This window comes from Gekko japonicus, unplaced genomic scaffold (assembly GCF_001447785.1).
Source record: "Gekko japonicus isolate JY-2015 unplaced genomic scaffold, Gekko_japonicus_V1.1 scaffold895, whole genome shotgun sequence".
In the NCBI taxonomy this organism is placed as follows: Eukaryota; Metazoa; Chordata; class Lepidosauria; order Squamata; family Gekkonidae; genus Gekko; species Gekko japonicus.
The window spans coordinates 336572-355520 of NW_015172581.1; the positions used below are offsets into that span (position 1 = coordinate 336572).

Below are 18949 nucleotides of genomic sequence, written 5' to 3' on the forward strand. Positions count from 1 at the left end.
CAACAGCAGAAACTCATTAGGATTGGCTACATTAGGGGTCTGTGGCCTAACATGCAAAGGAGTTCCTGCTACAAAAAAAGGCCCTGGGTTTGGACAACAAACAAGGTAAACAGAATAACAAGCAAAAGGTGGGTGTGGATGGATGACCACACTTCTGGTAACATGGGGGTGCGGCCTAATGTGCTAATGAGCTGTGCTGTCAGGGGTGTGGCCCAATATGCTAATGAGTTCCTGCTGTTGGGTGTGGCCTATTATGCTAATGAGTTCCTGCTGGGCTTTTTCTACAAAAAGAGCCCTGCACGTCGGCCTGGCGGTCTGCAGCATCTGTTAATGGGCCAGTGCTGTCAAGAAATGGTCAAAGGTTCTGGGGCTGTAAAGAGCAGCACAGGGAGCAAGAGAGCTCGATCTGGGTCGCTAGCAGCGTTGGAGGGCCTTGAGTTGGATGTTGTGACTCAGTGGGGGTTCATGACTCATTGGTAGAGCATCTGCTTGGCATGCAGAAGGTCCCGGGTTCAATCCACGGCATCTCCAGCTCAAAGGTTCAGATAGGAGGCAGTAGGCGATGCGAAAGACCTCACCCTGTGTTTTGTATCGAGCATGAGTCATCCCTGAGTTAGTATCCGAGACTGGCGGAGCTTGTTGCTCAGGAACAATAGCTTGCCAGGATTCTGGAGGGGACCAGTGGGGAAACAGTGTTATGTAAATAGCCTGTCTTTGGGAGTGGGGGGTGTTTGGGTGTGGCACTTGCATGCTATTTAGGCAGCCCTGGAGTTTGTCTTGTAGTATTCCTGAAATTCACTGCAATGCGTCTCGAACCCAGTATTTAACAGCCTGAGACTCTGGGGAGCTGCTGCCGGTCTGAGTAGACAATACTGAACTCGATGGACCAAGGGGCTGATTCACTGTAAGGCAGCTTCATGTGATTCGATCAGGGAAACCACATGATTGGATCAGCTCCCTCCCAACCTCTTCCTGGTTCCGGTTCCTCTGGAGAGGCTTCAGAACTGGGCAGAGACCTAGATGTGGCCCCTCCAGCCCAGAAACATGCCCGTCCTTCTCCCTAGCCGCTGGAGTTCTGCCAAGCGGCTTAACTCGAACGGTGCGTACTCTGAACTAGAACAGCAGAGCAGAACGGTCGCTTCGATGATGTACTGCAGGAGCACTTATGGCTTCCAAAATTCCATTGACACACATTAAAGCAGCACAATCAGTCTCGCGTTTGTGAGATGGGTGCATCTAACGCGACCCCCCGACCTGTTGTTCTCTTCGTCTTTTCCCCCACCAGCTGTGTACGAGATTAGTTCCCGCATCCTTTCCCTTTTGCAGTCAGCCATGTAATACTCAGTGTCTTTGCACGAAGGGGCACCCCTCCCCCGGTTAAAGGGGGAGGGAGTCTCCGCTTAACATGCCGGAGAGGCGCTGTCAGTCACGGGAGGGAATGGGAGGTGGATGAAGGGTCTGGCTCAGTGTTTTCTCACACTCTTACCCAGGAATGGCAGGTGAGGCCCGCATACTTTTCTTCCATCCTGTTCTAAGTGTCATGCAGTCTTTCTGCCAGGGAACCTGCTGAGTGCCTCTGGGCCACGGCCTCACAAACCACCTAGCGGTGCACACAAGAAAACCAAAAACCTTTTAAAAGGTTTATTGGGCAATAAAATTAGGAATACTGCTAGGCAACACGGTCTCTAGAATTAATTGGCGAAAAAACAGCAGAGGCGAACTGTTCTTTCTAACACTTTAGTGCCTGGCACGAACCGGTGCACCGTTCAAAATTGCAGAGTCCGGGCTAGAAGCTTACGCGTCCGTCCCTTGGGATCGAAAGGTAGCATGGCGTCCTTCTTATCTGAGGCCCAATTATAGTTTCTTGCCCTCTGGCATCAGGCAGTCTTCGGAATCCAGTCAAGGGCGCTCATTTGCTGGAGCCCAACAGAAGATTGTGCAAACTTGCTCTTGGTTCCCCCCCCCATCTAGTTACTGAACTGAGCGCAGGTTTTTACCTTTAGCCAATTACCGCCTTCTGAAATCCGGCCTTGAAAGACATACAGATAGTGTCTAAGAGAAAGCCCAATTACAAACACCTGCAAGCTGAAGCAGACCTATTATTCGTGTTTACCCTTGGTGAAATTAAGGTGCTTTGCCTCACACGCTCCCTGCTAAGTAGACTTAAATAGGGTTGCCAATTTCCAGGTGGAACCTGGAGTTCTCTCAGACTTACATCTCCAGACTACAGAGATCAGCTCCCCTGAAGAGAAGGGATGCTTTAGAGGGTGGACTCTATGGCCTTGGACCCGACTGAGGTTCCTTTCCTTCCCATGCTCCACCCTGAAATCTCCAGGAGTTTTCCAACCTGGATCTGGCAGCCCTATGTCCTCCACCCCCTGCCAGTGGCCAGGGAGTACCTGGCAACCCTAATGGGGTAGAAGGCAGATGACCACTTCCCTGTTAGGGTTGCCAGGTCGCTTACCGGTTGCAGTGGGGGGGGAGTAGGTCCTGGTCCGGGACATTCACGCATGCGCCGCAATGACGTTGCCTGGAACTGACGTCATCACACTAGGCACATCGCTGGTGGATGCGCTAACATTCTGCTTGAAAACTCTATGATACCATAGAGTTTTCAAACGGAATGCTAGAGTGTCCACCGGCGACATGCCCAGTGCAATGATGTCACCTCTGGGTGACGTCATTGTGCCGGGCACGTCAGCTCGATCTGGGCACTTTGGGGGTGGGGGGTGGGGAGCTGGTAGCCCTACTCCCTCTTGGTGCTTGGGGGGGTCAACAGTGGGAGGGCTTCTAATGTCCTGGCCCCACTGCTGGACCTCCTGATGGCACTGGTATTTCTGGCCACTGTGTGACACAGAGTGTTGGACTGGATGGGCCTTTGGCCTGATCCAACATTGGCGTCTCTTATGTTCTTATGTTCTTATGTTGACTATTATAGAGTTTAACCAGGAATCCGGTAGAACACCATACTTGTCGATCAAAGTAAAGAGATGAGCTAAAGAATGCGGCCACCAAAATGGCGAATGCAGTCCAGAAATAAAATGTTGAATCATGCTGTGATGAGCATGAAACGAATATAGAACAGCAAGGACATCAGCCTAACAACCAAGTGCAGATTAGTCTGTGCTATTGTGTTCTCTGTAGCAACCTATGGCTGCGAAAGTTGGACCATGAAAAAGCAAGACAGGAGGAAAATCGACTCATTTGAGCTGTGGTGCTGGAGAAGGCTTCTGCACATTCCTTGGACAGCAAAGGTGACAAACAAGTATTGGAGCGCATGAAACCAGACATGTCATTGGAAGGAAAAATCATAAAACTGCAACTGACTTATTTTGGCCATGACATGCGGAAGAACTCACTAGAAAAAACAATTTTGCTTGTATTGGTTAGCAGCAAAGGAAACCGGGCTGCCAAAGAACTTGGTGGCTAGAGACCATAAAAGTCGACACCAGCCTGAGCATGGAAGGACTCAAAGAAACAGTACAAGAGCGGAAAACATGGAGAGAGGCTGGCCCATAGAATCACCAGGAGTCGGACACGACTGAAAGGCTAACAGCAACAATTTGAGAGACAGAGCGCCTCAGGAGCAAGAGAATTATAAGGCTTACACAGATAAACAGATGTAGCAGGGGGAGCTGCCGGGCAAGGAGCCTGCTCAAGAGGTCTGCAGCCCAAGAGGGCCCTGCCTGCATGGTGGCGCTGGCTGCGCCCAGCAGATCAAGTGGTGCTTTAGACCCTAGTTCTCCGTGTCCAGCCATGAGCACCGGGGAGGGTGGGTACAGGAGGCTGGGCCAGAGGAGGCACCTTGGAAGCTCTGACTGGCACTAGTGAGGGGGGGGGGGTTCCCAGAAAGTATTCCAGTGCCCTAAACAGAATGTGACCAGATTTATCATGTTTATTTTGACTTATATTGTCAGGTCCCCAGTCCAGTCACTCTCCACACACACTTTTGGCAGTGTTATGTTTTATGAACCTCTGTTAGGACTGAGGTCCAAAAGTGGGGAAAGGTAAACCCCCAAAATTCCATTCATTTACACGTCATGCTTTTCTATAGCAAGTCAGACCGCTATATCTATATGGCCGCTCTATCTAACTAAGCCTGGCATGGAAGTCTTCAAGGACAGTCTCATGAGAAACTTTCTCAGGGCGCGCTTAAAGATGTTACAAGCAATACTCCCTAACGCTCCAACAACACACACACATCCCCAGGAATGTAACATGGCATGCGAGGGCAAAGGTACAAGTGATAAGGCGCAGAAAGGCTAACAGCAAACCTAAGGATTAATTAATAAGGTTAATAAGGACATGGATGCCAGAGCTTACTTAGTATGCACCTCTTGTTATTTTTATGTCATAATTGCTTCAAATTGTTGAATGGAAGCATTTGATTGGGTGGGGGGGGTTGAGTGTGATTGATATTTAAATAAATTCAAACCTTTATTGGAAATCATTTTCATTGGAATAATATGCAAATTTAAAGACAATGTAGAAAGCACTTCCCTTACATTATTTAAATTTAAGGAAAACCCCGGAGGTACTGAAAACTGCGGACACCCTATTTTTAGTCCACCAAATGAACTGTGGATGATCCGCTGCAGGCCAGGTTGTTCCTTTGTACATTTCAGTAGAATTTAACTTTACATGATGGATAAGCTTTGGGATTTGTATATAATGGGAAAGACAATGAATAATCCTTTTTTATATATATAATTATAGTGAGTTGGATATAGACTATGAGGAAAGATGGGAACCGGTCTTGAAATTTTTCAAAAATAATTCTTTGTTGCCTAATAGATTTGATGATTTGTGAATTTTTAAAGCCTAAGGTAGAGTAATTATTTCTAACTTGGACTTTGTAAAAAAAAATTGTTCTACAGCACACAATAGTTTAGTCTGTGATTGTGTATTTTGGGTTTGTATGCTCATATTTGGCCTATGCTTTCTTTAAATTGTACATGAACTTGTTTAAAATGGATTTCCATCTCTCTCTCGGTTTTTGTATTTTTTTCCCTTTTGTCCTGCAATTTAATAAAGATTTAAAAAAAAATAAAAAACTTTTACACGATGGATCTTCCCTTAAGGTCAGTTTAGAAACTCCAGTTGGTACAGAAGGCGGCAGCTCAGCGCATGAATGTCACACCCCTTCTGCAGTCACTGCTCTGGTCACCGATCAGTTGCCCTGGTCCTCGTCCACAGTGCCCTTAGGGGCCGTGGACCCACGAGCCTGCAGGACCGCCTCTCCTGCCGTGCTCCGCTGTGACAGCTTTGCTCATCTCTGTACAGCCTTCTGAGGGTGGGTAAGGTCGGTAACTGGCCTTTTGAGCAGGTGCTCAGTGGTGGCTCCCGCCGTGTGGAATGGCCGGCCGGAGGAGGTCAGGGAGGGACCCCACACCTTTATCCTTTCACAGAACGCGCAAAAAAGGAATGTTCAGGAGGGCATTTTCATAAAGGGATTAGAACTGCAGGATAATGTAGAAGCTCACTTTATAAGGCAGAGGATCATAGCCTGTTGCAGTGTTCATTTTATGCAGTTCTGCTTTACGGTATGTCAGGCCTCAGGGAGCTTTCCGTTTGCATTGTTTTCTTCCTCTGTAATGCTGGTCCTATCGTGCCGTTTGATTGAATAGTTTCCCTTAACGCTTTGTAATCTGCCCTGAGTCTCGATGAGAAAGATGGACGATAAATAAAGTAAACAAACTCCTCCTCCTCCTCCGTGGAGATCTCTGAGGCACGCCTTGTCCCGGCGACTGCAGTCGCTCTTCTCATTCTGAGAGAGGAGACATCGAAATAGGCACTTTAGCTTTGCTTGCCATGATTTGACTGTTGATATGTGAATTTGTGGCTTTATTCCCCACCATTTACAGGTCAATAAAAAAGTACATGTACTCTATTGCATGATTCTTCAGTCAAATCACTTGAGGGATATTAAGTATGACTTTGAAATTATGCAGGCTTCTGTCCATTGTCATTACCTAGAGGAAAGAATGGGCCTTTAGAAATGGAAGCTTTCCCATGGGAATATGGGAGTCCTGCTCCACATCTCTGCTGGCCGCTGCAGGAGATAAGATGAGAAGCTAGAAAGATGGGTCCTTTGCCGGGCCTGGGAAGGCAGTTCTGTCCTCATTCTGTCTCAGTGGCCCGTGGTGCCCAGGGGGGCTTCCCATCAGCTGCAGCCCAATTGCCCTTTCCTGAGCAGTGAATGGTCACAGGCCTGCTGTCCGGAGCCCCTCGTATGCCCCACTGGCCCCACAACACAGCCGAGGAATGGTAAGCAAAGGCCAGGCCGCTGTTGTCGAGGCTAAAAGCTACAGGGACAATGCTAAACACTTTTAAACTAACAAACAAAATGTATGTCTCTTTCAACAGGATGGGGAAGTGATTGGCATCAATACTTTAAAGGTGACTGCAGGAATTTCCTTTGCAATTCCATCTGATCGCATCTCCCGATTCCTCTCTGAGAATAACAGCAAACAAAGTAAGGGTACAATTTGTTAATATGGGGGGGGGGGTTGACTAGGCAGAATGGTTGCTGCAGACACAGTGCAGATAATGATGCTGTCCCATGCTCTTTGTCACCCTGAAGTACCTGCACATGGCAGCACTATAATTGCATGCAGCGTCAACCCTTTGAAAAGGTACTTTCGCCTTAACTAGACTCGTGTCCACTTTGCCCTGGTGTAGGGCGCTGCTTGGTGTGCTTCAGACCTCTCTCCTGCACTTATGGGAAATGCTTCATACTGACTGTTGACAGATGTCAATAGTAGTTAAGATGTTACAGGAGAAAATGTTGCCATCTATATATCTAATATCTAAATCCGTGCATCAGGGGCACCTGGGGGGGAGGGAGATTTTCGTGCACACTTGAGGCAGTCCCCAGGTGTGCACAAAAATCTAAAAACCTAGAAAAAATATCGGGGGGATACTTAAATCCCCCCAAAAGTGACAGAGCGTCCCCTGTGCATGCGCAGGGAACGCTCTGTGAACTCCCTCACCACCGCCGCTGCTTCGGGGGGGGGGAGAGCAGCGAGGCCCGAGTAGCAAGCCGCTCAAAAATCGGCACCCGGCGGGGTGGGGCGGCACTTCCCTCCTCCTCCTGCTTCCTCCTCTGCCTCATAAGTGTGGAGGTCCCCCCCCCGTGCGTATCGCGGCTCCCGCCCCTTGTTGTTTCTAATTTGAAAAATAGAAGCAAATGCTGTGAATATACCAGTAACCAAAACTGTGCTTGCATGTTGACGGAACCATATATTGTTTTGCTCTTTTGACTGAATCCCAGCTTTGCTGCCAAATCTTTCCCCCAAGCCCTACCTTCTCAGTCACCACTTCCCATTCCCGAAGAGCCCGCCTGCAGCTCTGTTGCCTGCCGTCTGGAGTGGGAGCCCCTCTCAGCCCCATCACTGTGTGGAGACAACCGGGGCTCTCATGCCCCCCTTTGGTTGCCCTGTGCCCTGCAAAAGGAGTGATGCCATGAGGCCCTCTGGAGCCTTCCCAGATCTCTTTGGCTTTAAAAGGGTTCCAAGAAAAATACAAATAGTAGTATGAAATCTTTGGGGTGGGGAGACTCTACATTTTGCTGACTGGCCTAAAGCCGTGATCCTGGCCTGCACTGTTTGACATCCACCCCTGGCACTAGACACAATGCTTTCTTCAGCTCAGAAGGTGTTTCCTCCTGTCTCTCCACAAAGGAGTTGGGTGACACCTTCAAGGTGGGCAGATCTTTTGAAGCAGATGTTTTTCGCAGCAGCAAACATGGCTGACCCACTGAATTTATAGTCGATTCGTTTAAAAATGTTTAAAAACACTAAGCTAAACCGATAAGCATAAAATGTATAATCTTAGCTTCCAAAGGTCAGTCCTGTCTTTACGTTGCTTTTGAAACTGATGAGATAGACTTTTGTGGGTGTTAAGAAAACAGGAGATGGGGGACCCCTCCCCACAGGTCCTCCAGCTGTGGTCATTTGATGGGCCATTTCTCCAGGAGGACGGGGAAGGGGATTGAAAATTACATGGCCACTATTACCCAGGGTGCCCACTTCTTTCACCTCGTCAACCGGTTCTTCCCTGTTGGTAAGTATCAAGTCCAAGATAGCAGATCCCCTTGCTTCCCTCTCCACTTTCTGGAAAATGAAGTTGTCAGCAAGACAAGTCAGGAATTTATTGGACCTTTCATTCTTAGCAGAGTTGGACTTCCAACAGATATCTGGGTAATTGAAATCTCCCACGACCACCATGTCCCGTCTCTGAGAACTTTGTAATCTATTCTAGGAGTGTCTCATTAAAATTCTCTGCTTGACTTGGTGGTCTATAGCAGACCTCCACTATAATATCACTATTATTTCTTACTCCCTTTATTTCTACCCAGAGATTTTCACTTGGACTTCCATGCTCAGATACACATATTTCCTTACAAGTATATACCTCCTGTACATATAATGTGACTCCTCCGCCCTTCCTTATTTGTCTGTCCTTTTTAAATGAGTTGTACCCCTCAGTCCTAATATTCCAATTGTGAGTGTCATCCCACCAAGTTTCAGTAATGCCTATTAAGTCATAACCCCCTTCCGGTATTAGGACTTCAAGTTCCTCCTGCTTGTTTCCCATACTCTGTGCATTAGTGTAGAGACATTGGTATCCACAAGGCTTTTTTGGTAGAAAAAGCCCAGCAGGAACTCATTAGCATAATAGGCCACACCCAACAGCAGAAATTCATTAGCATATTAGGCCACACTCCTGACAGTGCATCCTATTAACATATTAGGCCACACCCCATGCCTTCCCTTGGCTTGCCTTTAAATGCCTCCCCGATCCTTCCAGGCCCCCCTGGCCCGCCCGCCTTGGAGTCGTGGGGGGGGGTCACTCTCCAGGCCTTCCCTCTGTAGCTACACGCAGAGGTTTTGGCTGTAGTGGGTGTGGCCAACTCTGAAGCCAGCCAGAACTCCGTTCCTGTGTGTTCCTGCCAAAAAATAGCCCTGGGTATCCATGTTTTATGCACTCTGAGGTTTTCGTTTCTGCCACTCCCTGCAAAACTTTAGAGTTCTTATCTCCAGTTATTAGCATTATACTGGGCTTTGCATTTTTGTCTTGCTCCCCCAGAGGATTTAGTTTAAAGCTCTCCTTATTAGGTTTGCAAGGCTGTTTCCAAACAGTCACCCCTCTAGCACCTCTGTCTCCTGCTGCTTCTCACAGCTCAGCTGGATAAAGAATTCAACTGGATAAAGAATTCAGCTGTAAGAATTCAAACTTCCTCTTGAAGAGGCTACATAGATGTACAGAAGATTTCATTAGTTACGTTGTCTAAATATATGAAACCTCCAGAAAGCAGATGTTTGGCCCTTTTCATAAGCAGCCTCCCCACACTGGAGCACGGCCTTTCTTCAAAGCTCCTGGTGTGTTCAGAATCAGCTTTAGCTGCTGGAGGCATTCTTGTGGCTGCAAATGTCCAAGCTTCATCCCGGGCTTTTCGCTCAGCCCTTCTTCTTTTTTTGACGGGGGATTTTTGCATTTGTGTGTGTTTGTGCGCATGTGTGAGCCTGTGCCTGGAAGTCATGGCGACCTCTGGCAGCTCCTACTGGGACATGGAGGATGTTCAGAGAAGTGGCTTGATAGCATGCCTCTGGCCTCCCAGCCCTGGTATTCTGTGGCGGTTTCCCATCCAAGTACTCGCCAGGGTCAGCCCTGCTTAGCTTCCGAGATCTGATGAGATCGGGCTGCTTAGCCCATCTTATTTTACAGCGCTCTAGCCAAAGAGTGTGCCTGCTGGGCTCAGAGGACACTTCCAGTCTTCTGCCCTACCTGGACAGAGTTCCTCCTGTGGGGCAGTTGCTGGCTCTTGGTCTGGGGTCAGGAGGGCAAGCTGTGGGCGGGGGCGAGTGTTGCCCAAGAGGGCTTTTTACAGCGGGCAGCTGAAGGGTCCTGACTAGGGGTGTGCATTTGGCAAAACCAAACCAAAAAACCCTCAAAAAATACCTTATCGGTATTTAAATGCCTTTTGCAAGTGATGCTGCGCAAATGGAGTCCCAAGTGGCAAGTTCACCCAGAAGGCAGATGACTCCATTTGCGCAGCTTTGCTTGCAAAAAGGCATTTGCACGCATCACTGCGCAAATGGAGTCCCAAGCAGTGAGTTCCCCTGGAAGGTGTTTAAACACCTTCTCCAAGCAGCGAGTTTCTGGTATTGGGATTTGGGAATACTGGGAAATACCTATATTTTTTCGGTTGAGGCTCTTTTTGTAGCAGGTACTCATTTGCATATTAAGCAACACACACCCTAATGTAGCCAATCCTCCAAGAGCTTACAGTAGCTCCTGTAAGAAGAGCTCTGTAAGCTCTTGGAGGATTGGCTACATTAGGGGTGTCTCGCCTAATATGCAAAGGAGTTCCTGCTACAGAAAGAGCCTTGATTGTCCCGAAAAATACCCAGTTTTTTTTTGCACAACCCTAGTCCTGACCCCCTGCTCTCAGAGATGGCCCGTGGTAGACAAGTACTCGAGCATGCGATCTGCTTTGCATGGTTTTATCTGGTTCTGTTTCACACTAACTTTGTTCTTCAGTTGAAAATTTCTTCACTAGGATTTCAATTTTTATTCCAGATGGGAAGAAAAGGTTTATTGGCTTAAGGATGCTGACGATAACACCGGCGTAAGTCTCTCTGAGTGTACGAGAATGCAGAAGACCCTGAGCTGCATCCCTCCGCCAGGCTGCTGCCTCTGGCCGCAGGACGTGGCTCTTCCACATGCAGGCCTGAGCCACGATGCTCAGCAGTGCCAGCCACCCAGCCCTGCATTGCCAGCGTGGGGCACGGGGGAGGGGGGGCCTGGATGCAGGTGACTCTGTGTTCACATCGTCCTTTTGCCCCCGATTAGTTTCCCCCTTCAGGTTCCTGTGGTTTCACAGGTGTCTCTGACTGAGAAGCACTTGGAAGATATTGTGGCTCGGGATTGTATGGATCCCTGGAGGGAGGGAAGGACTTCCAAGGGGGAACGAGATCGTAGTCACTCGAATTGCCTATGGAGGAAGGTGCCGTTGGCTGACTGCAGGCATCCTGATGGGAGGAAGAATTTATTCAGATTCTCTAGCAGCCAAGATGTTGCTTGCCTGAGCCCTGGGAGATCTCCAGCTGGCCACCTGGAGAACAACTTTGGGTTGCAGAGAAAAACAGACATCTTAAACTGAGAAAACCCTTGGGGAGGAGCTACTGTACAGATGCCAGCCGAGTCCTTTGTAATCCAGACATCTGTGAGCCCCCAAAACATCCAGTTCCCATGCCAAGGTCATAGGCTTGCCTCACTGTTTGCAATACCCTCAAGGTCCAGCAGCTGCTAAAAGTCCAGGGAACTCTGTGAAGGCCTGGCTGGCCTAGTCCAAGTGGCCCCCCACCCCCCGATCATGATCGTGATCCACTGATCCAGACTCCCGGCCTTGGCCCGGAACAGAGCTTGTGCCTGGGGTGGGCTTGCTGAGAGGTTTGTAAGGTCTGGACCCCTCCCTGCCATGTGGTATCTTAATTTTCAGCTTTCCTCCTTGTTTTTCCACCAGCAATCCTTGGCTTTCTTCTTCAGGATGGTAGAATATGCTAGACTTTGTTCTCAGGGAAATTGCAGAGAGTCCTTATCGGAACAGGACAGGGTTTCACGATGACAAGCCCCGTTCTGCCGAGACCGTGGGACAGAACAGCTGCAGGACAAAGGAGGCAGAGGTCTCTCCTCCACGTGGCCTCCTTCTTTGTCACGGACTCTCTGCCCCCAAGCCCTGTCCACACAGCGCTCTGCAGAGGACACATCCAGAATCATCTGGAGCAGTCTGTACACCTCACTGTCCAAGGTGCCATGGCAGACAGAAAGTCGGTGGCCTCCTCCCGATTTCAGTCATGGGCAGCTGATCTTTTATTTCCCACCACGTTTGCAGTGAACAGCTGGAGAGAGAAAGAGAGGGAGGGGCTGGGTCTTCTCTCATGCCTCCCCGCCCCCCCACACACACGTCACACTGAGGAACCTTAATCCTCCCAGCCATTCCTCCACCCTCTGCCCTCACAAAAAAAAACCCTGCCCACTGCCCCCCCCACTCCCCTTTTCCCGCTCACCCGCGTCCTCCCCAGGGAAGCCCTGCTGCCCTGCTTTGCCCCCGCAGGATTGCCGAAGCCTCCCATTCCTGGGGTGTCCCCCTCCCACTTCGCTGCAATATTAATGTTTTGTTTAAGCCCACCCATCTTCCCTTTCATCACTGTGAATATGTCAACACCCCTAAAAGGCTTGCATTTGTTTAATATTCCCTGAGAAGTGAATCTCCCACAATATTGAGAGCCAGTCTGGTGTAGTGCTTAGGAGCACGGACTCGAATTTGGGAGGACCGGCTTTGATTCCCCACTCCTCCACATGCAGCTGCTGGTGTGACCTTGGGTCAGTCACAAGTTCTCTCAGAGCTGTTCTCTCACTAACAGTTCTCGAAAGAGCTCTCTCAGCCCCACCTGCCTCGCAGGGTGTCTGTTGTGGGGAGGGGGAGGGGGAGGGAAAGGAGATGGTAAGCCACTCTGTGGCTCCTTTGGGTAGTGAAGGGCGGGGTAGAAAGCCAATCTCTTCTTCTTCAATGCTTTTCCTTTTTTAAAAAAAGAATCTTGAGATAGAAATCTTTAAATTTTGTTTATTTATTATTTATTTATTTTTCATATTTGTATCCCGCCCATGCTGTGAGCGGGCTCAGGGCGGGTCACATCATCTCAAACAATACAATAAGGTTTAAAACACAATAAAACATTACATTATAAACATTTAGAATCAGTAGTTGTAGCTGCTGGTGAAAAGTCCGACTCATTCGTACTGATGGATATGGCCAGTTGCTGGCAGATGGGTGGCCAGTAGGTAGGAGACGGCAGCCTCGGGGAGGCCATACACAGACGCCCGCGGCCTCAACCAAAACCCTGGCGGAAGAGCTCCGTCTTGCAGGCCCTGCGGAACTGAGTAGGATCCCGCAGGACCCTGATCTCGGTGGGGAGCGTGTTCCACCAGGAGCTAGGGGCAGGGGAGAGAAGGCCCTGGCCCTGGCCCTGGCCCTGGTCGAGGCTAGACGGACGTCCTTTGGGTCAGGGACCAAAAGGAGATGTTGATCACTAGAGCGTCAAGCTCTTTGAGGCGTATACGGGAAGAGGCGGTCCCTTAGATATGTTGGTCCCAGGCCGTATAAGGCTTTGAAGGCGATTACCAACACCTTAAAGCGGATCCGGTACTCAAAGGGTAACCAGTGCAGCTGGCAAAGCACATGCCGAACGTGAGCCCGCACAGGTGTCGACGTCAGCAGGCGTGCCGCTGCATTTCGTACCAACTGTAATTTCCAGATCAGTCTCAGGGGCAAGCTTGCGTAGAGCGAATTGCAGTAATCAAGCCAGGAGGTGACCATTGCATGGACCACTGTAGCCAGGTCTTGGGGGGAGAGACAGGGCTTCGGTAGCCTGACCTGCCTCAGATGGAAGAATGCAGACCTGGCCACTGCGGCAACCTGGGCCTCCACAGACAGAGAGGCATCCAGTGTTACTCCCGGTCTCCTCACTGTCTGGGCTGGCACCAGTATCCATGTCCCCTCGACCCCGGTACAGCACCTCCGTCTTCGATGGGTTCAGCTGTGTTGTTTTGTTATCTAGAAGAAAAAACAAATGTCTTCAAAGAGCAACAGCAATAGTGACATTACGAATATTGAGACATCATAATATTTCTGTGCGTCTTTTTAGACTTGTGGAAGAACTGAAGTTTAATAATCCAGATTTTCCGGATGTCGGTGGTGGAATTTATGTACACGAAGTTGTTCCAAATTCGCCATCTCACAGGTGTGTTGCTGAGCTGGACTGGGCTGCTCCAGACTGAGGTCGGCAGCCTTTGAAGGAGCAAAAGGGTGAGGGGAGACAAGGCCCGGACTGGTCCAGAGACGACCGGTAGAGGTTGCACAGAGAACTGTTGCGTGGGGGGGGGTAGGGCTGCCAAGCCGCGGCGGGACTCCATTTGCGCAGCATCACTTGCAAAAGGCATTTAAATACCGATAAGGTATTTTTTGAGGGGTTTTTGGTTTGGTTTTGCCAAATGCACACCCCTAGTCAGGACCCTTCAGCTGCCCGCTGTAAAAAGCCCTCTTGGGCAACACTCGCCCCCGCCCACAGCTTGCCCTCCTGACCCCAGACCAAGAGCCAGCAACTGCCCCACAGGAGGAACTCTGTCCAGGTAGGGCAGAAGACTGGAAGTGTCCTCTGAGCCCAGCAGGCACACTCTTTGGCTAGAGCGCTGTAAAATAAGATGGGCTAAGCAGCCCGATCTCATCAGATCTCGGAAGCTAAGCAGGGCTGACCCTGGCTACGCGTCACATCCTGGCAACGGCGGTGCAACGCGTATCGCTGTCCCCGCGGCAGGGATCCTATAAAGACATGCGGATCCCCCGCCGCGGCTTGGCAGCCCTGGGGGGAGGATGGGAACAAGGGGTGAAAACAAGGCTTCTTTAGAAACGCGAGCACAAAACATTGGATGTTTTGCTTCTAGTGCACAAGTGTAGGAATGCCATTGAACTGGAATAAGAGACTCCCCCCCCCACGTGGTGTCTGCTCCTAAATGATCCTTTGTGAGCAGGTTCTGGTGGGGCAGGAGGGTGCCTGAGGGAGAGTTTGCCCTCAAACACTATTATTTATTTTAAAAAATATTTATATCCCGCCTCTGCAAAGTTGTGACAGAGGTGGTTTCCAATGTTGGGCAATTACAGTAGTGAATTAAAGCACCAACACAAAAAAATAAATCACAGCTTTACCTATCCTACAACCATTCAAGTTTGGAATCACTTTGGGTCCACTCTTGAATGGAAATGGTTGTATGACAGTTGAAGATCGCTTTGGGCAGGATACTTGGTTTTCACTCAGCACAGAGCCAGTGCCAGGTACGGAGCGTGAAGCTTTTCCTGCTGCTGTTACTGCTAACCAGTGTTCCCTCTAAGCTGAGTTAGTGTGAGCTAGCTCACAGTTCTTTAGCCTCCAGCTCACACATTTTTGTCTTAGCTCAGGAAGGAGGGCTCCAGAGTAAACTAATTTATGCAGTAGCCAAATAGTTCACTCACAAATGTAATGCTAGTAGCTCACAAAGTAGAATTTTTGCTCACAAGACTCCACAGCTTAGAGGGAACATTGCTGCTAACCTGCCATATGGCCAGAGATGGTCGGCGGGGTCAGGAGGAGGCAGCTCACCATGCTTTCAGGTGGACGTGGAGATCATCAGAGAACAACTCTTAGTGGAGAACCACCATCCTCGAGCACCTTGATTGGATGGAGAGCTGGTTGTTGTATTGCATGGTTAAAATCCCCTCGTGCACAGTGGTCTGATCTTGCCTGTTCTCCTGGCCAATCTTTGCCTCCTTTGTCTCACACACATTCTGGCTGAGGCTCATCCACTTCGTTCAGCAAATAACTCTTAGACAAGGGCTGACCAGAGTAGGGGTATGCGTTTGGCAAAAACGAACCCCCCAAATACCCGGAAAATGCCTTATCGGTATTTTTCGGGTATTCCTTAAGTTGAATACAGATCAGAGATCTGAACTCAGCTGCCAGTATTGCTGATCCTGAAAACGCTGATTTGTTCAGCTATACTGAGAGCCAGCCCCTGCCAAGGCACTGCAAAGCTCTCTGCTCCGCACTGCCCCGACTGATACGTGGCACTATTTGCAAAAGGCATTTAAAGGGAACATGTTCCCTTTAAATGCCTTTTGCAAGCTGTGCTGTGCGAGTGAATTCCAAGCATCGAGTTCATGCCTTTTGGGTGAACTGGCTGCTTGGGAATTCACTCACACAGGGCTGCTTGTAAAAGACATTTAAATGCCTTATGCAAACGCCACCACACAAATGGAGTCCCAAGACATACCCGGCAAGAAAAACTTCAGCTTAGAATCTCTGTCTCTCTCTTTCTCCAATGCAGAGGTGGGATTAAGGATGGCGACATCATCGTTAAGGTGAATGGACGTCCGCTGATGACTTCTGCTGATTTGCAAGAGGCGGTGATGAATGAAGCGCCGCTGCTGCTCGAAGTCAGAAGAGGAAACGATGACTTGCTGTTTAACATAGAGCCTGAAGTAGTGATGTAGACCAAGCTGAGGAAGATCGTTGCGATACAACTAGATTCATTTATTCTGGAACATCAAATACCTCCTATGTACCTTGTGTGTTGGCTGATGACAAGGTGGGGTGATCTAATTTCCTGAGCCATCGTTGTGCCAGACAGTCAACAGTGAACAGTCTTCCAGCAGCGCAACTCTTTAACTGGTGTCGTAGCAGATATATTTGGAACAAGACAAAAAGCTTGTAGTTTTGCATTTGGAAGTGGCTCACAAGGGACATTTGAAAGGCCAAAATCCCACCCCTGTGCTTTAGAACTTATGGAATTATTGTTCCTGAATTAAGATCAGACACTAAGCAGCAAACTGTTACTGCAAAATGCTCTTTGGGGTATGTCCGTGAGTCCTTGCTGCTTCAACTTTTGTGCGGATTTCACCCAGACTGCTGGCTTTTTGTGGTTTGTGGATGGTAGCCTTAGTCAGTTTGGCCCAAAACTACACTTCTGGAAACATCCTTACGTGTGAAATGGTTTATTTCCCCAATTAGTAAATGTTACCTATGAATTGATCTGAGAAATTACAAACATGAACAGGAAGGGAAGGGCTCATTAAGATGGCCACACCTCAAGAGCCTTCCTTTTGTATGATCTATAAACTGGGGTCAAAGTTACAGTGTCTGTGGGGATGAACACACGAAGGACTTCCTCTGGGAGAGGGCACTTGGTTCAGGGGAGTAAACAAACCTCAGACTTCAGAAGTTTGCAGTGCTTTTTTGGGTGTGTGTGTGTGTGTGTGTGTGTGAAAGAAATGGTCTTCATATAAAACTTTCCATCCCAAGACACCAACTGTATGAAATCCCCATTCAGCCCTACAACTCCCACTAATCAAAACCAGCTGTTGGGCAGGATCAGAAAACTCAAAGAACAAAGATGGCCAAGAGGCAGCAGCATCTCTTCAGCAGATGAAAGCCCCCCTCCCCCCCGTCCTTCTAACTCTGTTCAGCTCTGCAGGCAAATGTAAACGGGGTGTGTGGTGTGGGTTTCCTTTTCTAGAGATCTGAGTGGGTGTATAACTCAGATTCAGGATGTGTGGCTGTGTGTGTCACTGGAGCATGGTGTGTGTCTGTATAAAATACAGTATTTGTCTGTGTAAGTGCTGTAGTGTTTGTGGTAAAGGGAGAGTGAATGAGGTTAAAAGGTGTGGTTAGAGAAAAACATTTTGAATTCCTCACTGTCATCCTTCTTAAGAAATAGTTCAATAGAAGCCCCCCCCCCAAAAAAAAAAATACCACCACAACCCTCTTCCACAGTTGAGTTGGCACTCTGGACGTACACACTTAAACCCCCAGCTGAATGTTTTGTTCTCTTGTCTTCTTAAGCTCTCTCTGCCGACATTCCAGGGAGCCGCTTCAGGTGCAGCTAAAAAGAAAGGGGGGGGGAGGTGGCGTGGCCATTACGGATCACACTGGGGTGGTTCCAGGAATCTTGCCAGGTCGGTGGCAAGCGCTTGGGCCGGCCACCCCATAGCCACCCGAAGTCTTTTGGTTTATGGGACTTCACTAGATGAAAACTAAGTATTTCAAAGGTGTTTCTGAAACCAGGAATGAAAGAGGTCTTGTGGTCTTCCTTTTTTACACAGTCTGAGCTCTTGCTCCATAATGCTGTTTGGTTCATCTGGCCCTGACTGCAGGCTCTTGTTACATGGAGGTTATACAAAAGTGGAATGTAGTAAATGATTCTTATAGAATTATTGCCTGATATAATCACAAAGCAATGTGCAAAACAAAGCTGAAACTTTGAGAAAGTGCACAGATTTTCAGGGGCTCAATTTTCTTTCATTGTATTGAAAAGCATTATTGTACAAATTGTATACATATGACGTGTACAGCAAGTTTCTACTGTACAAAGAATAAACTCTACACAGATATCTTGTTTTTAATCATGGGTTTTAATTTTTTCTTCCTAATATTGGTACATATTAGAGATGTAAAATTTCCCAACGTGTTGAAGCCACAGAAAGAAAGAAAGAAAGAAAGAAAGAAAGAAAGAAAGAAAGAAAGAAAGAAAGAAAGAAAGAAAGAAAGAAAGAAAGATGAAATGAAATGAAATTTTGGGAAAACAGAAATATATGCAGTATTTACTTTCTATCAAACGTAAACTTCTACTGATTTAACAACATAAAATGTATAATTTATAATCTAGTTAGCATATAAAATTGTACTATTTGGCCTATTAGAATTTAAAACTATGAAGGTCTTTGTTTTTTATAAGAAAAGTTGCAGTACCTGAGAAATAGTTGCCAACTGCTGCACTCTTTGCTGCTGTGTCTTTAATTTTTGCCATCTGATAGGTAGGAAAAAGTGAAGGTAGAAAACAAATTCTGCAGTAAACAAAAGAAAGCCTGTTATTTGGACAGTCACAATAGGTAGGTCTGCCAGTGTATTTTGGATATTATGCTGAACTTTATGACACTGAAAAGACTGAACTCTTTTAATAATGTACTATTAAAGATACTATAGCATAAGAATTGTTGCTAATTATTTAAACAGAAATTTTTTGAAAATATTGTATATCTCCACACTATGAAGAGTATTTTTTTTCAACTCAGCCATTTAAAGTAGCTTGCCACTTGCTGACTCCAAAATCTGAGCTGGTAGACTCCCAAGAACTGACAATTGGGTGTGACACTTTTGCAAATTCTTTGTGGTGAAAATCTCTCAAATACTCTCTAGTTCGGATGGTCATTATAATTCAGCTAAGACACTAGAAGCCTCCAACACAACGTCCAGTCCCTCCAAGTGTGCGCCGAGTGACGTCATGGCAACACTATGGAGTCATGACCTCCACAAGTCTTGCTGTAAACAGTCTTGCTCAGGTCTTGCAAACTGAG

General features: G+C 48.0%; 1 protein-coding gene across 1 annotated transcript in view; it reads left to right on the forward strand.

Moving 5' to 3' along the window:
* Positions 1-18067, forward strand: part of HTRA3 (HtrA serine peptidase 3) — a 38364-nt gene extending 20297 nt beyond the window's left edge. Inside the window, exons 6-9 of the mRNA XM_015421453.1 lie at positions 6367-6475; positions 10585-10633; positions 13713-13808; positions 15925-18067. Coding sequence (XP_015276939.1) covers positions 6367-6475; positions 10585-10633; positions 13713-13808; positions 15925-16090 — 420 coding nt within the window. The 3' untranslated portion in view covers positions 16091-18067. The remainder of the gene's footprint in view (positions 1-6366; positions 6476-10584; positions 10634-13712; positions 13809-15924) is intronic.
* The last annotated feature ends 882 nt before the right edge of the window (positions 18068-18949 follow it).